The 19,572-nt window shown below is 43.0% G+C and overlaps 2 protein-coding genes across 3 annotated transcripts in view; both read left to right on the plus strand.

Moving 5' to 3' along the window:
- Window positions 1-8,586, plus strand: part of LOC106571632 (phospholipase B1, membrane-associated) — a 32,425-nt gene extending 23,839 nt beyond the window's left edge. For both annotated transcript variants that reach the window (XM_045695822.1, XM_045695823.1), the window contains exons 34-42: window positions 89-140; window positions 403-483; window positions 616-681; window positions 835-929; window positions 1,047-1,128; window positions 1,351-1,455; window positions 1,556-1,651; window positions 1,879-1,953; window positions 7,792-8,586. In XM_045695822.1, the coding sequence (XP_045551778.1) occupies window positions 89-140; window positions 403-483; window positions 616-681; window positions 835-929; window positions 1,047-1,128; window positions 1,351-1,455; window positions 1,556-1,651; window positions 1,879-1,953; window positions 7,792-8,058 (919 nt within the window). In that variant the 3' untranslated portion in view covers window positions 8,059-8,586. The remainder of the gene's footprint in view (window positions 1-88; window positions 141-402; window positions 484-615; window positions 682-834; window positions 930-1,046; window positions 1,129-1,350; window positions 1,456-1,555; window positions 1,652-1,878; window positions 1,954-7,791) is intronic.
- A 79-nt stretch (window positions 8,587-8,665) lies between these two features.
- On the plus strand, window positions 8,666-19,465 carry LOC106571634 (serine/threonine-protein phosphatase PP1-beta catalytic subunit). The gene is made up of 8 exons (XM_014144936.3): window positions 8,666-8,784; window positions 15,513-15,644; window positions 16,140-16,370; window positions 17,073-17,177; window positions 17,251-17,322; window positions 17,402-17,553; window positions 17,640-17,774; window positions 17,862-19,465. Exons 1-8 carry the CDS (start codon window positions 8,733-8,735, stop codon window positions 17,964-17,966), a joined length of 984 nt encoding a protein of 327 aa, XP_014000411.1. The 5' UTR covers window positions 8,666-8,732; the 3' UTR covers window positions 17,967-19,465.
- Window positions 19,466-19,572: the final 107 nt, after the last annotated feature.

The raw sequence follows: 19,572 nt of genomic DNA on the forward strand, positions 1-19,572 counted from the left end.
ATCCCCTCCCCCTCCGTTTCTCCTGTCTTTTCTTCTCATTTGAATAAAGGCATAATAAACATCACATTTTAACAAATGTCTCTTGTAGTGACATCGCAGCCCAAGTCCAAGCTCTCATCAAGGCCATGAAAGATGACAAGGTGAGACTCTGGTCTATGTCCCATTGGCACCACTTCCATACATACTGCTCTACTTTTGACCAGAGTTCTATGGGCCCCAGTCAAAAGTAGTGCACCGCATGGAGAATCGGTTTCAATTTGGGACACAGCCTCTTCAATGTGTTGAATAGTTATACTGGACTCAGTTAGTAAACATAATTACATATCGTTGTATTATATAAGTGTATGATCATCTATAGCTATTTTTTTCTCTTCTCATTGTATCCCTTTGTCTTCCACACAGAAGGTGAATTTTGAACAGGATTGGAAGCTAGTGACCTTACTAGTTGGTGCCAGGGATCTGTGTGATTATTGCATGGACCATGTATGTATTCTTATCTTAAAGTCAAACAAAAGACACACAGAAGTATTACAATCTTAATAATTCTTTTGCACATTGAGGAACTGTGGTAGTGTTAAAAATAGCGTTATTTACTGTATGCTCTTCTTTACACAGTACAACCTTACACCCAAGAACTACAGTGAGAATCTGATGTTGAGCCTGGACATGCTGTACAAAGAGGTAAGTGATGGACAGCTTGGTAATGGAGATCTATTATCGGTGAAAGCCTGTACTTACTCAACGAAGATCATTTGCAGAATCTAAAGATCCAAAGCCAAATATCATGCCATCTTTCACCCCTCATTTCTCTCTCCCTCCATCTCTCTCGCTAAGGTACCGAGGGTAATGGTCAATGTTATCGAGGTTCTGGAAATGAATCCGTTGAGGAGTGTCAGGAAGAACGATCTGGTCTGCAACCTCGTACAGAGGTTTGTATGGAACCGCCCCATTTCCCCACGAAGACAGCAGCTACACCCACTGCACCGTATGTCGGTAGAATGTGTATATTCAGAATGTTTCCTCTCACATGTCTTTGTTTTGCACAGGAATGCTTGCCCCTGCATTTTGAACCCTGAAGAGAATTCCCCTGAGCTTACAGAGGTTAGGCGGATCAACCAGGAGTACCAGGTAAGTGCAGAACAAGGTCTGAACTACCAATCTTAAAACAACTGGGATTTGGAGGGTCTTTGCCAATGCTTCAATGTGTCATGTAAAGTGTGTTACTCAGAGATACACAAGTTCCACAGATAAAGATACAGGGATTCGATGTGATCAGATCAATCCGACAAAATTCTACAATACTTAACAGTGTCTCTTTGTTCTCTCTACCCTCTCTGTGCTTCTGTCCAGATCGAGACTGAACGACTGGTCTCTGGGGGGCGCTATGATGGGCGAGAGGACTTCACTGTAGTCGTTCAACCCTACTTACGAAACGCATTTGTCCCTTTCATTGGGGTGAGTGTGGTTTAACTGCACACACACACATGTATGCATGCATGTATGCACAAGCCCGCACAAACACACACACTGACACTGCGTTCCCTTGTCTTCTCAGATTGGGAAGCCTGACCTGAGTTTCTTCTCAGTGGACTGTTTCCACATCAGTGAGCGAGCACACGCTGAGATGGCCATTGCTCTCTGGAACAACATGGTAAGGACAGCCACATAAAGAGTAGTGTGGTCCCAGATCTGTTCGTGCTGTCTTGCCAACTCCCCATGTTCATTTTTAAGACAGCACCCACAGATCTGGGACCAGGCTACATAGAGAGCACTCTGAAGCATAACTCAAAACACATGAGCTCTATGGTCAGTGTATTTCCAGGCATATAGGTTTGTGTAGGTTTGTGGTCTGACAGCGGTATTGTTTTGTTTTTACAGTTGGAGCCAGTGGGCATGAAGCAGGTCTACAACAACTTCACATACGACCGCACCAAGATCAACTGCCCCTCTGAGGTATGCTTAATGCACATGACATGAATACAACATTTATTGGGGAAAAGTTTCCCTGCTGAAAAAAACTGCATAGACCAGCATATGCTGGTGACTAGTACTGGTTTCGCTGGTGACCAGCCTTTGTGAATAGCTCAGGGGAGAATGACTGCCCCCTCTCATAGAAGCCCAGAAGTTCAAGGGCGACCACGGTACTGCAGGCTGTTGTTTTCTTTGTAAGACAATCATGGTGCCAATACTTGCTTCTATTAGACCAGCTGTGCACTACATGACCAAAAGTATGTGGACACCTGCTCGTCCAACTTCAACATTAATATGGAGTTGGTCCACCCTTTACTGCTATAACAGCCTCCACTCTTCTGGGAAGGCTTTCTACTAGAAATTGGAACATTGCTGAGGGAACTTGCTTCCTTTCAGCCATAAGCGCATTAGTGAGGTTGGGCAATTAGGCCTGGCTCGCAGTCGGTGTTCGAATTCATCCCAAAGGTGTTCGATGTAGTTGAGGTCAGGGCTATGTGCAGGCCAGTCAAGTTCTTCTACACCGATCTCAACAAACCATTTCTGTATGGACCTCGCTTTGTGCATTGACATGCTGAAACAGGAAAGGGCCTTCCCCAAACTGTTGCCACAAAGTTGGAAGCACAGAATAGTCTAGAATGTCATTGTATGCTGAAGCGTTAAGATTTCCCTAGACTGGAACTAAGGGGCCTAGCCCAAACCATGAAAACCAGCCCCAAACCATTATTCCACCTCCGCCAAACTTTACAGCTGGCACTATGCATTCGGGCAGGTAGCGTTTTCCTGGCATCGCCAAAACCCATATTCATCCGTCGGACTGGCAGATAGTGAAGCGTGATTACTCATTCCAGAGAACGCGTTTCAACTGCTCCAGAGTCCAATGGCGGCGAGTTTTACACCACTCCAGCAGATGCTTGGCATTGCGCATGGTGATCTTAGTCTTGTGTGCGGCTGCTCTGCCATTTAAATGACGAACAATTATTGTGCTGACGTTGCTTCCAGAGGCAGTTTGGAACTCTGTAGTGAGTGTTGCAACTGAGGACAGACAATTTTTAAGCGCTGTGCGCTTCAGCACTTACGGTTCAGCACTTACGGTTGACCTGGGTAGCTCTAGCAGGGCAGAAATTTGATGAACTGACTTGTTGGAAAGGTTTATCCTATGATGGTGCCATGTTGAAAGTCACTGAGCTCTTCAGTAAGGCCATTCTACTGCCAATGTTTGTCTATGGAGATTGCATGGCTGTGTGCTTGATTTTATACACATTTCAGTAACAGGTTTTGCCGAAATAGCCAAATCCACTCATTTCAAGGAGCGTCTAGATACTTTTGTATATATAGTGTATGTTCTTGAACCAATTATTTAAAATCTCAGACATTAAAGCTACAATATGTAACTTTTTGGGTGGCTTGTCATTGTCATTGAAAGCAAGTCTATGAAGCAGTAGATATGTTCTATTTCTATGCTTCCCGTTCTTAAGTTTCGTTTTTGCATCTTTTATTTTCGGTTTTGTACACCAGCTTCAAACAGCTGAAAATAAAATATTTTGGGATATGGAAAATATATTTCACACCGGTTTAGATGGTACAATGATTCTCTACACAATGACTGCTTGTTTTGCCCAAAAAAATGAAATAAAATTAACTATTAGAATTTTAGCAACCAGGAAATTGCAGAGCGATTTAAGCATATTGCACCTTTAAAAATATAATTTAGCTTCTACCAGCAACCTGCAGTACCCCGGTCGGCCTGGTCGGCCTTCAACTTGAGATCCTCAATGAGAGGGGGCAGCACTGACCTAGCCTGCAACGTCACTTCCTGGACTAGCTCAATCTGCGCATTTATGTCTCTATGAGACACCATCTTATTAAGCTAAAAATCTACTTCTATGGGAAGATCTCAAAGGCATACTCCTCGTGTCCTCTCTCCTCGTCTCCTACTCAAAACACATTGGATGAGAAAGACAGAGGTCCCTCCCCGCTGACCTTCTCCTCTAATGTGTTTTTAGAACGACACAAGGAGAGAGGACGCGAGGAGTATGCAATTGAGATCTTCCCCTTGGCTTCAAATGCGCTATTGAGTCTCCACATAGGAATGAATGGTGTCACATGATCAATGGCTTTATCCATTTACAGTATATATACAATCTATGAACCAGCTAGACCCTGCTGGTCAGACCAGCTTGACCAGCTAGACTAGGGATGGGCAACTTTTGTAGGCTGCGGATCAATTTCCCCCCAAAAAAATCTAAATATATATACAGTACCAGACAAAAATTTGGACACACCTACTCATTCAAGAGTTTTTCTTTATTTTTTACTATTTTCTACATTGTAGAATAATAGTGAAGACATCAAATCTATGAAATAACACATGGAATCATGTAGTAAGTGTTAAACAAATCAAAATATATTTTATATTTGAGATTCTTCAAAGTAGCCACGCTTTGCCTTGATGACAGCTTTGCACACGCTTGGCATTCTCTCAATGAGCTTCATGAGGTATTCACCTGGAATGCAGGTGTGCCTTCTTAAAAGTTAATTTGTGGAATGTCTTTCCTTCTTAATGCATTTGAGCCAATCAGTTGTGTTGTGACAAGGTAGGGGTGGTTTACAGAAGATAGCCCTATTTGGTAAAAGACCAAGTCCATATTATGGCAAGAGCAGCTCAAATAAGCAAAGAGAATCAACAGTCCATCGTTACTTTAAAACATGAAGGTCAGTCAATCTGGAAAATTACAAGAATTTTTAAAGTTTCAAGTGCAGTCCACCACAGGAAAGGAAGACCCAGAGTTACCTCTGCTGCAGAGGATACGTTAGAGTTACCAGCCTCATAAATTGGAGCCCAAATAAATGCTTCACAGAGTTCAAGAAACAGACACATCTCAACATCAACTGTTCATAGGAGACTCGGGCGTGAATCAGGCCTTAATGGTCAAATTGCTGCAAAGAAACCACTACTAAAGCAGGTTGAGCACTTCAAATTCCTTGGTGTCCACATCAACAACAAATTAGCATGGTCCAAACACACCAAGACAGTCGTGAAGAGGGCACGACAAAGCCTATTCCCACTCAGGAAACTTAAAAGATTTAGCATGGGTCCTGAGATCCTCAAAAGGTTCTACAGCTGCAACATCAAGAGCATCCTGACCGGTTGCATCACTGCCTGGTATGGCAATTGCTCGGCCTCCGACCGCAAGGCACTTCAGAGGGTAGTGCGTACGGCCCAGCACATCACTGGGGCAAAGCTGCCTGCCATCCAGGACCTCTATACCAGGCGGTGTCAGAGGAAGGCCCTGAAAATTGTCAAAGACCCCAGCCACCCCAGTCATAGACTGTTCTCTCTACTACCGCATGGCAAGCAGTACCGGAGTGCCAAGTCTAGGACAAAAAGGCTTCTCAACAGTTTTTACCCCCAAGCCATAAGACTCCTGAACAGGTAACCAAATGGTTACCCGGACTATTTGCATTGTGTGCTCTCCCCATACCCCCCCGCCCTCTCTGTTTATCTAATATGCATAATCACTTTAACTATACATTCATGTACATACTACCTCAATTGTCCCGACCAACCAGTGCTCCGGCGCATTGGCTAACCGGGCTATCTGCATTGTGTCCCACCACCCGCCAACCCCTCTTTTTACGCTACTGCTACTCTCTGTTCATCACATATGCATAGTCACTTTAACCATAGCCACATGTACATACTACCTCAATAAGCCTGACTAACCGGTGTCTGTATATAGCCTTGCTACTCTTATTTTCAAATGTCTTTTTACTGTTGTATTATTTCTTTACTTACCTACACACCACACACACACCACACCACACACACACACACACACACACACACACACACACACACACACACACACACACACACACACACACACATACCTTTTTTTCCCCCGCACTGTTGGTTAGAGCCTGTAAGTAAGCATTTCACTGTAAGGTCTACCTGTTGTATTCGGCGCACGTGACAAATAAACTTTGATTTGATTTAAAGGACGCCAATAAGAAGAAGAGACTTGCATGGGCCAAGAAACACAAGCAATGGACATTAGACCGGTGGAAATCTGTCCTTTGGTCTGATTAGTCCAAATGTGAGATTTATGGTTCCAACTGCCATGTCTTTGTGAGACGCAGAGTAGGTGAACGGATGATCTCTGCATGTGTGGTTCCAACCGTGAAGCATGGAGGTGTGATGGTGTGGGGGTGCTTTGTTGGTGACATTGTCTATAATTTATTTAGAATTCAAGGCACACTTAACCAGCATGGCTACCACAGGATTCTGCAGCGATACTCCATCCCATCTGTTTTTTTACTTAGTGGGACAATAATTTGTTTTGCAACAGGACATTGACCCAACACACCTCCATGCTCTGTAAGGGCTATTTGACCAAGAAGGAGAGTGATGGAGTGCTGCATCAGATGACCTGGCCTCCACAATCACCTGACCTCAACCCAATTGAGATGGTTTGGATGAGTTGGACCGCAGAGTGAAGGAAAAGCAGCCAACAAGTGCTCAGCATATGTGGGAACTCCTTCAAGACTTTTGGAAAAGCATTCCAGGTGAAGCTGGTTGAGAGAATGCCAAGAGTGTGCAAAGCTGTCATCAAGGCAAAGGGTGGCTACTTTGAAGAATCTAAAATCTAAAATATATTTTGATTTGTTTAACCCTTTTTTGTTTACTACATGATTCCATATGTGTTATTTCATAGGTTTGATGTCTTCACTATTATTCTACAATGTAGAACATATTACAATAAAGAAAAACCCTTGAATGAATTGGTGTCCAAACTTTTGACAGGTACTGTGTGTATGTATGTATGTATGTATGTATGTATGTATGTATGTATGTATGTATGTATGTATGTATGTATGTATGTATGTATGTATGTGTATATATGTATGTATGTATGTGTATATATGTATGTATGTATGTGTATATATATGTGTATATATATATATATATATATATATATATATATATATATATATATATATATATATATATATATATACTGAGACGCTGAGTAAATTTTTAAATATATATATATATATATATATATATATATATTTAAAAATTTACTCAGCGTCTCAACTTACTGTTTAGTGTTAGAATAGTAAAATACTCAAAGTACAATTTCGAAATCTTGTTGTGCATCAGCAGTTTTTATCTTGTTATGTCAGTAACTGTCAGGGCAAATTGTGTAGAATTGTAGGAAATTAGCTGTTAAACTGTTATTTTTTTCCCCTGCCACATGGCGAAATGAGTAGAATTGCATGAAGTTAGTTATAAAATTGCAATATCTTCTCTCCACCCCATGGCAAAATGTGCAGAATTGAAGCAAACTTGCTTTAAAATTGCAACATTTCTCTACGGGCCTTGACAAAGTGTAGAAGGAAATTAAATCCAAAACTTATCTCCGATGTCAAGAGTGGAGCCCCTTAGGATGAGTTCAGATTTTTTTGTGGCCCCCACCCCAATCAAAGTTGCCCATCCCTAGATAGACTATTCTGGCCAGACCAGCTTGACCAGCACAGACCAGTATGGATCAGCATAGACAAGCAAGGACCAGCTTCAAATGCATGTTGGTCTATGCTGTTTTTTTTCAGCGGGGTTTGTCAGGTGTTGGCTGAATTGGCAATCAGTGAGTCAGTTGTCGGCTTCCTTGACAGTGCATGTGGGTTGTCGAGTGTGTTGGTTGAGCAGCAGCCCATTTTAGTTATATCACCTACTGAAAGCTACTTCTTACAATGTCTCAGAGGAAGATCTATGCTCAGGTTAGTTTCCCCTGAACTGAAATTTGCTCTCTCCTTTAGAATCAACCCTTCATCTTCACTAAGGTCAATAGCCTCCCGATTCCACCTGTTACTACCACCACCCCTGTCCCAGTCACTAACATCACCATCCCCAGCCCTGTGCTCCGGTGTGACTCCTCCATACCTGTGTGGGTGCCCGTGTTGCTGGGCGTCACTGGCTTACTGATCGGCTGGGGAATTACATGGCTACTCATGTCCTGCAGAGAACGGCGGAATAAGAGGACAATGGGAGAGAAAGAGGTTGAGATGAAAGGAACTGGTTTCTAATGATATTCAGCAACAGATAACAAATACTTTTTTTCTAGAGATTTTATTCTATAAGTTTGAATGTGGAAATACAGTGTCAAAAGCATGTAGGTGGCATGGACAATAACTTAGCTTTGTATCAACCAAAATGGTTAAATTGTCAGTAACTATGTCATTGGGTATTTCAAGAGAAATGTTGGCATTCAATTGCATCATGTGAGCCCCTATGAATTACCAGGATGAATAGGTCAGCGTAACCCAAGCCCATTGCAATAGAAATTGGAGCCATTGTCCATGGAGATTAACAAAGGGAGAAAAGGGGGTATTTTATTGAGGGTACCCAACACGTTGTCTCACCATGTTAATATTTGATAGAGCTATGATAGAGGGGTCACAATAAAAGTAATGGATATCCTCAAATTATGTTAATAAACTTAGAATGTACTTTGTCTGCAGGCAGGTCAGCTTCAATGAAACTGAAAAGAAAGCTACCTGCAAAATGTTTTGTACCCCCAAATAAAATAAATAAATAAAAAAGCTCGTACCGTACTGCTGGTTACAAATCTTTGCCAAAAGACAGAAAGCCTGAGTGAACCAAAATAAACTATACAGTTTGTACAGTAGTAGACCACGCCCTCTGCTGGTGAGCACGACGTAGTTCTCTCTGCGTAGTAGTTTTTCGTGTTTCAAAGAAAATGGCGGAAAGCGAGCTCAACGTTGACAGCATCATCTCTCGATTGCTTGAAGGTATGCTATTTTTGTTTTGCAATTAACCTTGTGGTTATTTGGTGGGGACAGCAAATAAAAAGGATGTAACATCATTTTATGTCATTTTCCGGTGTCGAAGAACGAATGTAAAATCATATTTGGTGACGCCAGTTGACTTTGCTAGCTAGCTAACGTTAGCGCGTCAGAGGAGAAAGGTGGGACTGGGAGAGTGGTTCAACAAACTAGTGACTTTAGCCTTAGCTAACTGTGTTATGCCCTGTTTAGGTAACTACCATTTAACTGTAACTAGTTAGTTAATTTGCCAAATTGATTTGTGTTATGCTAGCTAACGCGGTGTGTTACAGTATATATATATATGATCAATCAAGCAAGCAAGCAAACATTACTCTAGATTACGAAATTGGCTAGTTAAATACTCTTTGCCTAGCGCAGGACAGGGATGTTATATACATACATACATATGCACATATCTTTTTAGCTCGTTAGGCACTAGCGTTAGCTTTTAAACATTGATGAGAGGGGGCTTTGCCAGCGGTAACACACACCCCTCTCCCCTCTCTGTCCGTGTTGCTAGGTAGGTAGTCAGTTAGTTAAGCTAGCTAACTAACAACATTCACATTGGTTTTCAACGCAGGGCTGTATATGGGCTATTACGTTGTTAGTGAAGTAAGAATGCCTATAACTTAGTCATATGTCTATGTGGAACGTTATAAATAGCAATAACACAGAAAACCCCGAGTTAGCTAGTATGCGTCAACTCGAGCAGTCAGAACATTGATTTAACCTGCCATTGATGTCTACTCAGTTTCGCATCTGTAGCTAGTTAGTAATTTTACCAACCGCTTTCAATGTTGGTTTGGTATGTACCCACCCGAGCGTTTTATTTTCTGGACTGAAATCACCTATGGAAGATGTCACACTTCAGCCTACATGAAAGCATGTTTTGTCTGGATAGCTTTTTTCATATAAATACTGAATACATTTCGAAACAGCCAAGTTGAATTTCAAGGAGATGTTGAAGACCACAGTCAACCTGATATTACACACTGTATAATATCACACCTTTTCGTGACACTGTCCCACTTGGAACACTCAGCAAAAGTGACAACCACCTGTTCTATTCAGTTCAGCACATTGCTGAACTGAAATTGCAAGCCTTTGAAAAATCCCAATTAGGGATGTTAATGGATAACCTTTAATTGGTTAGCCCTGGAAAATACATTTTACCAGTCTGTAGGTCAATTTGCATAATTGTGTGGAATAAAATTGGTGTGTGTAGTTTTACATTGGTCCTCGTGTATCTTATTTGTCACATGTGCAAAGCATACAGAGCCTAGTTTTAGGAAGGGAATAGCCTAGTCAGACAGTGCGGAAGCAGTTCCTAAAAAAGCTGGTACTGGAGTGGAAAGTGCTTTTATAAGCCCAGTCATTGCGCAACAAATTCTAACAGCAATCATGTGTTTAAACTTTTGATGGCTACGATTAAAAATAGCTACTATTTTATTTCTAAACCTCAACTAGCGCACCTCCCATTCCCCAATCGAGTGCATAGGCTATAGTCAACGGTAGGCAGGCTATCAACTCTGTTTAGAAGCCTATTGGACCTAGACTTGGTGCTCCGGTACCGCTTGCCGTGCGGTAGCAGAGAGAACAGTCTATGACTAGGGTGGCTGGAGACTTTTTAGGGCCTTCCTCTGACACCGCCTGGTATAGCGGTCCTGGATGGCAGGAAGCTTGGCCCCAGTGATGTACTGGGCCGTTCGTACTACCCTCTTGTGGTGCCTTGCGGTCGAAGCCCGAGCAGTTCCATACCAGGCAGTGACGCAACCAGTCAGGATGCTCTCGATGATAGAACCTTTTGAGGATTTGAGGACTCATGCCAAATCTTTTCAGTCTCCTGAGGGGTAATAGGTTTTGTCGTGCCCTCTTCACGACTGTCTTGGTGTGCATGGACACCAAGGAACTTGAAGCTCTTAACCCTGCTCCACTGCAGCCCCGTCGATGAGAATGGGGGTGTTTCTGGTCCTCTTTTTCCTGTAGTCCACAATCATCTCCTTTATCTTGATCATGTTGAGGTAGAGCGTGTTGTCCTGGCACCACACGGCCAGGTCTCTGACTTCCCTATAGGCTGTCTCTTCGTTGTCGGTGATTAGGTCTACCACTGTTGTGTCATCGGCAAACTTGATGATGGTGTTGTGCCTGGCCGTGCAGTCATGAGTGAACATGGAGTACAGAAGGGGACTGAACACGCACCCTTGAGGGGCCCCTGTGTTGAGGATCAGTGTGGCGGATGTGTTGTTACAGTGGGGGAAAAAAGTATTTAGTCAGCCACCAACTGTGCAAGTTCTCCCACTTAAAAAGATGAGAGAGGCCTGTAATTTTCATCATAGGTACACGTCAACAATGACAGACAAAATGAGGGAAAAAAATCCAGAAAATCACATTGTAGGATTTTTTTATGAATTTATTGGCAAATTATGATGGAAAATAAGTATCTTTTTAAGTGGGACAACTTGCACAATTGGTAGCTGACTAAATACTTTTTCCCCCCACTGTACCTACCCTTACCACCTGGGGGCGGCCCGGCAGTAAGTCCAGGATCCAGTTGCAGAGGGTGGTGTTTAGTCCCTTTGAGGGCAGTATGGTGTTGAATGCTGAGCTGTAGTCATTGAATAGCATTCTCACATAGGTGTTCTTTTTGTCCAGGTGGGAAAGGGCAGTGTGGAGTGCAATAGAGATTGCATCATCTGTGGATCTGTTGGGGTGGTATGCAAATTGGAGTGGGTCTAGGGTTTCTGTGATAATGGTGTGAGCCATAACCAGCCTTTCAAAGCACTTCATGGCTACAGACGTGAGTGCTATGGGTCGGTAGTCAATTAGGCAGGTTGCCTTAGTGTTCTTGGGCACAGGCACTATGATGGTCTGCTTAAAACATGTTGGTATTACAGACTCGGACATGGAGAGGTTTAAAATGTCAGTGAAGACACTTGCCAGTTGGTCAGCGCATGCTCGCAGTACACGTCCTGGTAATCCGTCTGGCCCTGCGGCCTTGTGAATGTTGACCTGTTTAAAGGAGAGCGTGATCACAGTCTTCCGGAACAGCTAGTGCTCTCGTGTATGTTTCAGTGAAATTTGCATTGAAGCGAGCATAGAAATAGTTTAGCTCGTCTGGTAGGCTCGTGTCACTGGGCAGCTCTCGGCTGTGCTTCCCTTTGTAGTCTGTAATGGTTTGCAAGCCCTGCCACATCCGACGAGCATCAGAGCCGGTGTAGTACGATTCGATCTTAGTCCTGTATTGACGCTGTGCCTGTTTGATGGTTCGTCAGGTGGCATAGCGGGATTTCTTATAATACTCCAGCTCCTTGAAAGCGGCAGCTCCAGCCTTTAGCTCAATGTGTATGTTGCCTGTAATCCGTGGCTTCTGGTTGGGGTATGTACTAGAGGTCGACCGATTAATTGGCATGGCGGATTTAATTAGGGGGACGCCGATTACATTGCAATCCACAAGGAGACTGCGTGGCAGGCTGACCACCTGTTACGCGAGTGCAGCATTAAAATGACCTTGTGGCTGCAAGGAGCCAAGCTAAGTTGCTAGCTAGCATTGATTATATTTTATAAGATAAGTTTAATCTTCACATAATCATTAGTTAACTACACATGGTTGATGATATTCCTAGGTTATCTAGCTTGTCCTGCGTTGCATATAATCAATGCGGTGCCTGTTAATTTATCATCGACTCACAGCCTACTTCAACTTCGTCAAACGGGTGATGATATAACAAAAGTGCATTCGCGAAAAAAGCACAATCGTACCTAACCATAAACATCAATGGCTTTCTTAAAATCAATACACAGAAGTATCTTTTTTTTTTACCTGCATATTTAGTTAAAATAAATTAATGTTAGCAGACAATATTAACTAGGGAAATTGTGTCATGTGCAAGCAGAGTCGGTATATGCAGCAGTTTGGGCCGCACGGCTCGTTGCAAACTGTGTGAAGACCATTTCTTCCTAACAAAGACCGTAATTAATTTGCCAGAATTTTACATAATTATGACATAGCATTGAAGGTTGTGCAGTGTAACACGGGAAGAATAAATGTTTTGTTTTCTAAATGATACTTTCCGGATTTGACCGTATTAATGACCAAAGGCTCATATTTCTGTGTGTTTATTATATTATAATTAAGTTTGATTTGATATTTGATAGCGCAGTCTGACTGAGCGGTGGTAGGCAGCAGCAGGCTCGTAAGCGTTCATTCAAACAGCACATTACTGCGTTTGCCAGCAGGTCTTAGCAATGCTTGAAGCACAGTGCTGTTTATGACTTCAAGCCTATCAACTCCCGAGATTAGGCTGGCAATACTAAAGTGCCTATAAGAACATCCAATAGTCAAAGGTATATGAAATACAAATGGTATAGAGTGAAATAGTCGACACGTCATTATTCCTATAATAACTACAACCTAAAACTTCTTAACTGGGAATATGTTCTGAGCAAGGAACTTAAACGTTAGCTTTTTTACATGGCACATGTATATAAAAAAAAATATCGGCTGATTTATTCGCCTTTTTTGGTCCTCCAGTAATCAGTATCGGCGTTGAAAAATCATAATCGGTCGACCTCTAGTATGTACGTACGGTCACTGGGGACGATGTCATCGATGCACTTATTGATGAAGCCAATGACTGATGTGGTGTCCTCCTCAATGCCATTGGAGGAATCCCGAAACATATTCCAGTCTGTGCTAGCAAAACAGTCCTGTAGTTTAGCATCATTTCTTACCTTGCTTCAAAGTAGCCTAGCCAAAATCCCACTATGGAAACATGGAGGCAATTATTTTATAAGGACTTCATTGTGCCATTAACCAGCCTTTCTCTCCTGTTCTATTGTTTTTTTAATCAACTTTCTTTGTTTTTCCAGAAGCCAAATGTACAATCCCAGTCATATTAGCAACCCATCATCCAAGTGGTTGCTATTCGATTCCCCCTCTTTCTAAGTATCTAAAAGAGATTTTTATCTGTCACATATGGAACTCCTCACATTGGGTGCGCTGTTTAGAATGTTTTTTTTTCAAAGAAATGTTTGAAAATAACATTTTATTAGCTGACGATAGGCTTGCTGTTGTTGCATGTTTCCATTAAGCTCTTAATGAAAAATGGCAGTTCCTTGTATGCATGCATAGTATTTTCTGTTGGTCACGTCATTTTACTGTTTTAAAAAAATAAAACAATTCTGACAATGAGGGTCAGTTACTCGGCACGGAAATTAGTTTGCTCGGCAGCAAAATTGACTGAAATGTGCATCTTTAATCCCAACTCAATTCCATCCAGACCACTAGCAGGGAGCTTGCCTAAATCACCCAGTGACTCCCTGAAAAGAATTAGCCAATCTATTTGTGGGCTCCCAAGTGGCGCAGCGGTGTAAGGCACTGCATCTCAGTGCTAGAGCCGTCACTACAAACCCTGGTTTGAATCCAGGAGGCCCCGGTGCTCAACTTAGCAAGAGGACAAGTACATTAGTGTTTAGTTTGAGAAGCCTCACAAGTCCTCAACTGGCAGCTTCATTAAATAGTACCCGCAAAACACCAGTCTCAACGTCAACAGTGAAGAGGGGACTCCGCGGTGGTTGCAAAGAAAAAGCCATATCTCAGACTGGCCAATAAAAAGAAAAGACACTGGACAGAGAAAGATTGGAAAAAAGTGTTATGGACAGATGAATTTAAGTTTGAGGTGTTCGAATCACAAAGAAGAACATTTGTTGGATGCAGAAAAAATGAAAAGATGCTGGAGCAGTGCTTGATACCATCTGTCAAGCATGGTGGAGGTAATGTGATGTTCTGGGGGTGCTTTGGTGGTGGTAAAGTGGGAGATTTGTACAGGGTAAAAGGGATCTTGAAGAAGGAAGGCTATCACTCCATTTTGCAACGCCATGCAATACCGTGTGGACGGCGCTTAATTGGAGCCAATTTCCTCCTACAACAGGACAATGACCCAAAGCACAGCTCCAAACTATGCAGGAACTATTTAGGGAAGAAGCAGTCAGCTGGTATTCTGTCTGTGCTGGCCACTCCATTATAGTCACTGGATCTCAACCCTATTGAGCTGTTTTGGGAGCAGCTTGATGACCGTATGTTACGTAAGAAGTGCCCATCAGGCCAATCCAATTTGTGGGAGGTGCTTCAGGAAGCATAGGGTGAAATCTCTTCAGATTACCTCAACAAATTGACAACTAGAATGCCAAAGGTCTACAAGGCTGTAATTGCTGCAAATGGAGGATTCTTTGAAAAAAGAAAAGTTTGAAGGACACAATTATTTCAATTAAAAATCATTATTTATAACCTTGCTAATGTCTTGACTATATTTCCTATTCATTTTGCAACTAATTTCATGTATGTTTTCATGGAAAACAAGGACATTTCTAAGTGACCCCAAACTTTTGAACGGTAGTGTACATGTTCTTTTTTAAAACATGTCGACAAAGATGTTTTTTAGTCGGGACAACCCTACTGTCTATGAATTTTACTGGTTACACTTCTCCAGCCCTGTGCTTCAGCTGTTTACCGAAACAGGTGGGGTGAACACTTTGTTTCAACAGCAGATTGCCACTTTAAGTGGTTGCGCATTCTGCACTGGTTTGAAGACAATGACAAGCACATTACACATTTAAAGCCAGCACGATTTAAAATGGAGAGAAGGGTCATGACTCGTGGTTGTGATTGATCGCCCTATCTTTCTCTCCTCAAGTGCGAGGATGTCGTCCAGGGAAGATAGTCCAGATGACGGAGGCGGAGGTGCGGGGGTTGTGCATCAAGTCCCGGGAGATCTTCCTCAGTCAGCCCATTCTACTGGAGCTGGAGGCTCCGCTCAAAATCTGCGGTCAGTAAAATGAATTATTCCTCTTCCTTCCTACTGCTATATCCTTACTCCTGGGCCCTCTTTCTTTCTCCCTGAGAGGACAAATAGCATATGAGAAATGCATGAGACATACCAGGGTTAGAAGAATATAAGCTGTCTGAATAAAGACAGGCCTAATGTTTGTGAATTTACATGACCGTGAAAAGGGCATCCCCGCCACACACAGTTGTCTTTAAACCAACATGTCAGAGAGAAAGGAGAGGATAGGATAATACATTGGAGAGACATTGGCCTAGATCAGTGAGTAGAGCAGTAGGATGTAAGTGGTGTGTGTCTCCCTCAAATGTCTGCGGCTCTGCAGGATGGGGCCATCTCCCTTCCAGCAAGGACAATCTGGATCAAGCTCACTCTCCACTCCTGACAAGTGTCCAGGCTATGTCAATGTGACTACACTGGTTAAAGAAAACCTAAAATAATTGTTGTATCATAACCTCTCTGCTGTCTATCTCCCACTAGGTGATATCCATGGCCAGTACACAGACCTGCTGCGGCTCTTTGAGTACGGGGGCTTCCCGCCGGAGGCTAACTACCTGTTCCTGGGAGACTACGTGGACCGAGGCAAGCAGTCCCTGGAGACCATCTGTCTACTGCTGGCCTACAAGATCAAATACCCCGAGAACTTCTTCCTACTCAGAGGCAACCACGAGTGTGCTTCCATCAACCGCATCTACGGTTTCTATGACGAGTGTAAGACAGGAAGCAGTGTCTCTCACACACACACATGCTGAATCGGTTATCTTTCTCAGTGTCTGCGGCACCTTTTGTGGAAAGGGCCAACACACAAATGGAATTCATAATGGCAATGGTTTTGTGTTCTCTACTGAGTATACCAAACATTAGGAACACCTTCCTAATATTGAGTTGCACCCCCTCAGAACAGCCTCAATTCATCTGGGCATGTACTCTACAAGGTGTTGAAAGTGTGCCACAGGGATGCTGGCGCATGTTGACTCCAATGCTTCCCACAGTTGTCAAGTTGGCTGGATATCTTTGGGGTGGTGGACCATTCTTGATACACACGAGAAACTGTTGAGCGTTATAAACCCAGCAGTGTTAGCAGTATAAACCCAGCAGTGTCTCCAATCTTGACACACTCAAACCGGTGAGCCTGGTACCTACCATACCCCATTCAAAGGCACTTAAATATTTTTGTCTTGCCCATTCACCATTTGAATGGCACACAAACAATCCAGTCTCAATTGTCTCTAGGCTAAAAAAAAAGCTACGTTCATCCTGTCTCCTCCTGTTCATCTACTGATTTGAAGTGGATTTAATAAGTGACATCAGTAAGGGATCCTAGCTTTCACCTGGTGTCATGGAAAGAGCAGGTGTTCTTAATGTTTTATATACTCAGTGTAATTCCATGTCTTTCTATGTTGTGTTCCCCAGGCAAACGCAGATTCAACATAAAGCTGTGGAAGACCTTCACAGATTGCTTCAACTGTCTGCCCATTGCCGCTATAATCGATGAGAAGATCTTCTGCTGCCATGGAGGTATGTGTGGGTGCTTTTCTATCAATTATGTTTCTATGAATATTATTAATTGACAATCATCCCTCTTCCTCAGGTCTCTCTCCTGATCTACAGTCCATGGAGCAAATTCGACGCATCATGAGGCCAACCGATGTCCCTGACACAGGTGTGTAAACGTGTGTGTGTGTGTGTGTGGTACATGTGCTATATTTGTGGTGGCTCTGACTGCACTCTCTCTGTGCTAGGCCTGCTGTGTGATCTGCTGTGGTCGGATCCAGACAAAGACGTGCAGGGCTGGGGGGAAAACGACCGGGGCGTCTCCTTCACCTTCGGGGCCGACGTGGTCAGCAAGTTCCTCAACCGCCACGACCTGGACCTCATCTGCAGAGCCCACCAGGTAGAGCCTAATGTATGAGGGCTATGTTCATTAGGATGCATCTCTAAAGAAGGTTCATTAACTCAAGTGTTGTTCTGTACTTGAAGGTTGTTGAGGACGGCTATGAGTTTTTTGCCAAACGGCAGCTGGTGACGCTGTTCTCGGCTCCCAACTACTGCGGGGAGTTTGATAACGCTGGGGGCATGATGAGCGTTGACGAGTCCCTCATGTGTTCCTTTCAGGTGAGAACACACACGTAAACACAGTTACTGTGGATGAGTCTCCCAGTGCTGGAAACACACTGAGTATTAATACTTTCTCTCTCTCAGATTTTGAAGCCGTCAGAGAAAAAAGCTAAGTACCAGTATGGAGGGGTGAACTCGGGACGCCCCGTAACCCCGCCCCGTACTGCCCAAGCCCCCAAGAAGAGGTGAGCGTCTGGCCCCACCCCCCCGTCACACATCCTCCTCGCACCCTTACCCCTGCTGTCCCCTGCAACGTCCTGTCCCCTCCCTCCCATCTATAGGAAGCGCTCTAGCCCCCCCTGACCTCTTTCATATATGTGTAAAACATAAAATCTTTGCTGTGAACGTTTGTTTTTTTTTGCTTGTTTGTTGGTATTTTTATTCATAATGTAAGTGACTTGTGGTTTTTCAATGCTATGAAATGTGTTGCTCAGGTTAAGGTGCAGCAATACGATACAAAACTTTTGTGGAAAGGGGCAACACGTTTGGAACGGACGCTTTTCTGCCTTCAAACATAGTAAAAAGTATAGCTTTTTATTTGAGTGAGGTGGGTTCTTTACCCCCAGCCAACAACGTTGACTCTTCCAGACCTATAACGTTTCCAGACCCTCGCATTTTCCCTGCTAATGCGTATGTAACCTTCTCACAATATTACTAATAACATGCCATTTTCCTCCCACATTTTGGCTACAGTAACTGAGGGGAATGGTTTAGCCTCCTAGTGAGTTTGGAGAATGTCATTTTCACCCTGTTGGACTCCATGTTCTCTTTATGCGGACACTAATGAAGTATTAACAAAAATTACTTTGAAAGTACTCGTACAAATGCATATTATCAGAACCATACAAAGTGACGGTATATACACACGGGGCATGTATTGCGTACAGAGAAGTACTAGTACAGTTAAGGTCGTTTGTACTAACTCAAAGGGCTCACAAATGGGTGTTCCAAATGCCTGTTGGTTTTGAATCGAGCCCTTCCAGCCTCTTCTTATCCACTGAACCTGCTTCCATTGCTGAAGACTGTTTGTTATGGACATTGCTTTTACTGTATGCCTGTGAGAATGCATAGATGGTTGTGGCATGGGAAGTTAAAGGCAAGATTCAAAGGCACCTGATTTCAATTGGTGTTCAGTAGCCTATTATTTTTCTCACACACACACACGACCAGTTGGCTCCACAAGACTATTACCCGTTTTTTTTTTGTTTTTTTTTAACTTATGAGCGGTTATCAGCATTGCCCCTGCAGTTCTTGTAAACATGAAATATTACACACAGGGGTCAAGCGCATGTTTACCAAGCTCGCAGAGATGGCACTTTTTACTCGGCAGTATGTTACTTAGACATTGCTGCCCCCTAGTGGTAGATTGACCGCCTAAAAGAGGCTGAAGACGTCAACTAGCAAGGCATCTGAATGCATGAGCCAGTGAGTATATCTACTTGGTGGACCTTTCCTGTATGCTGATTCCAATATCTGGTTCAGAATTATTATTCTCATCCAACTAATGATCTTACTAAGGAATATTTGAAATAACATTTTAGTTTGAGTTAGGGCATATCTCGCCTTTTTGCCTTGTTCTCATCTATCGGCTCTATTCAAGTTGGAAACTCATTGTTTTAAACAGTTTTGAGATTTGTACAAGTTTGTTTCAGAATCTTTGAATGGAATAAATGGAACAGTGCTGTTGACCCTGCCTCATGTCTGTCATTATGCTTTAGGGTGCCTTTCAAACCAGTGCATCGGAGGAGGGCCTAGTGTTGTTGTGCTGTCTACCAGAAAGGTAATACGGATGTAT

Source organism: Salmo salar, chromosome 15 (genome assembly GCF_965601325.2).
Source record: "Salmo salar chromosome 15, fSalSal1, whole genome shotgun sequence".
Taxonomy (NCBI): Eukaryota; Metazoa; Chordata; class Actinopteri; order Salmoniformes; family Salmonidae; genus Salmo; species Salmo salar.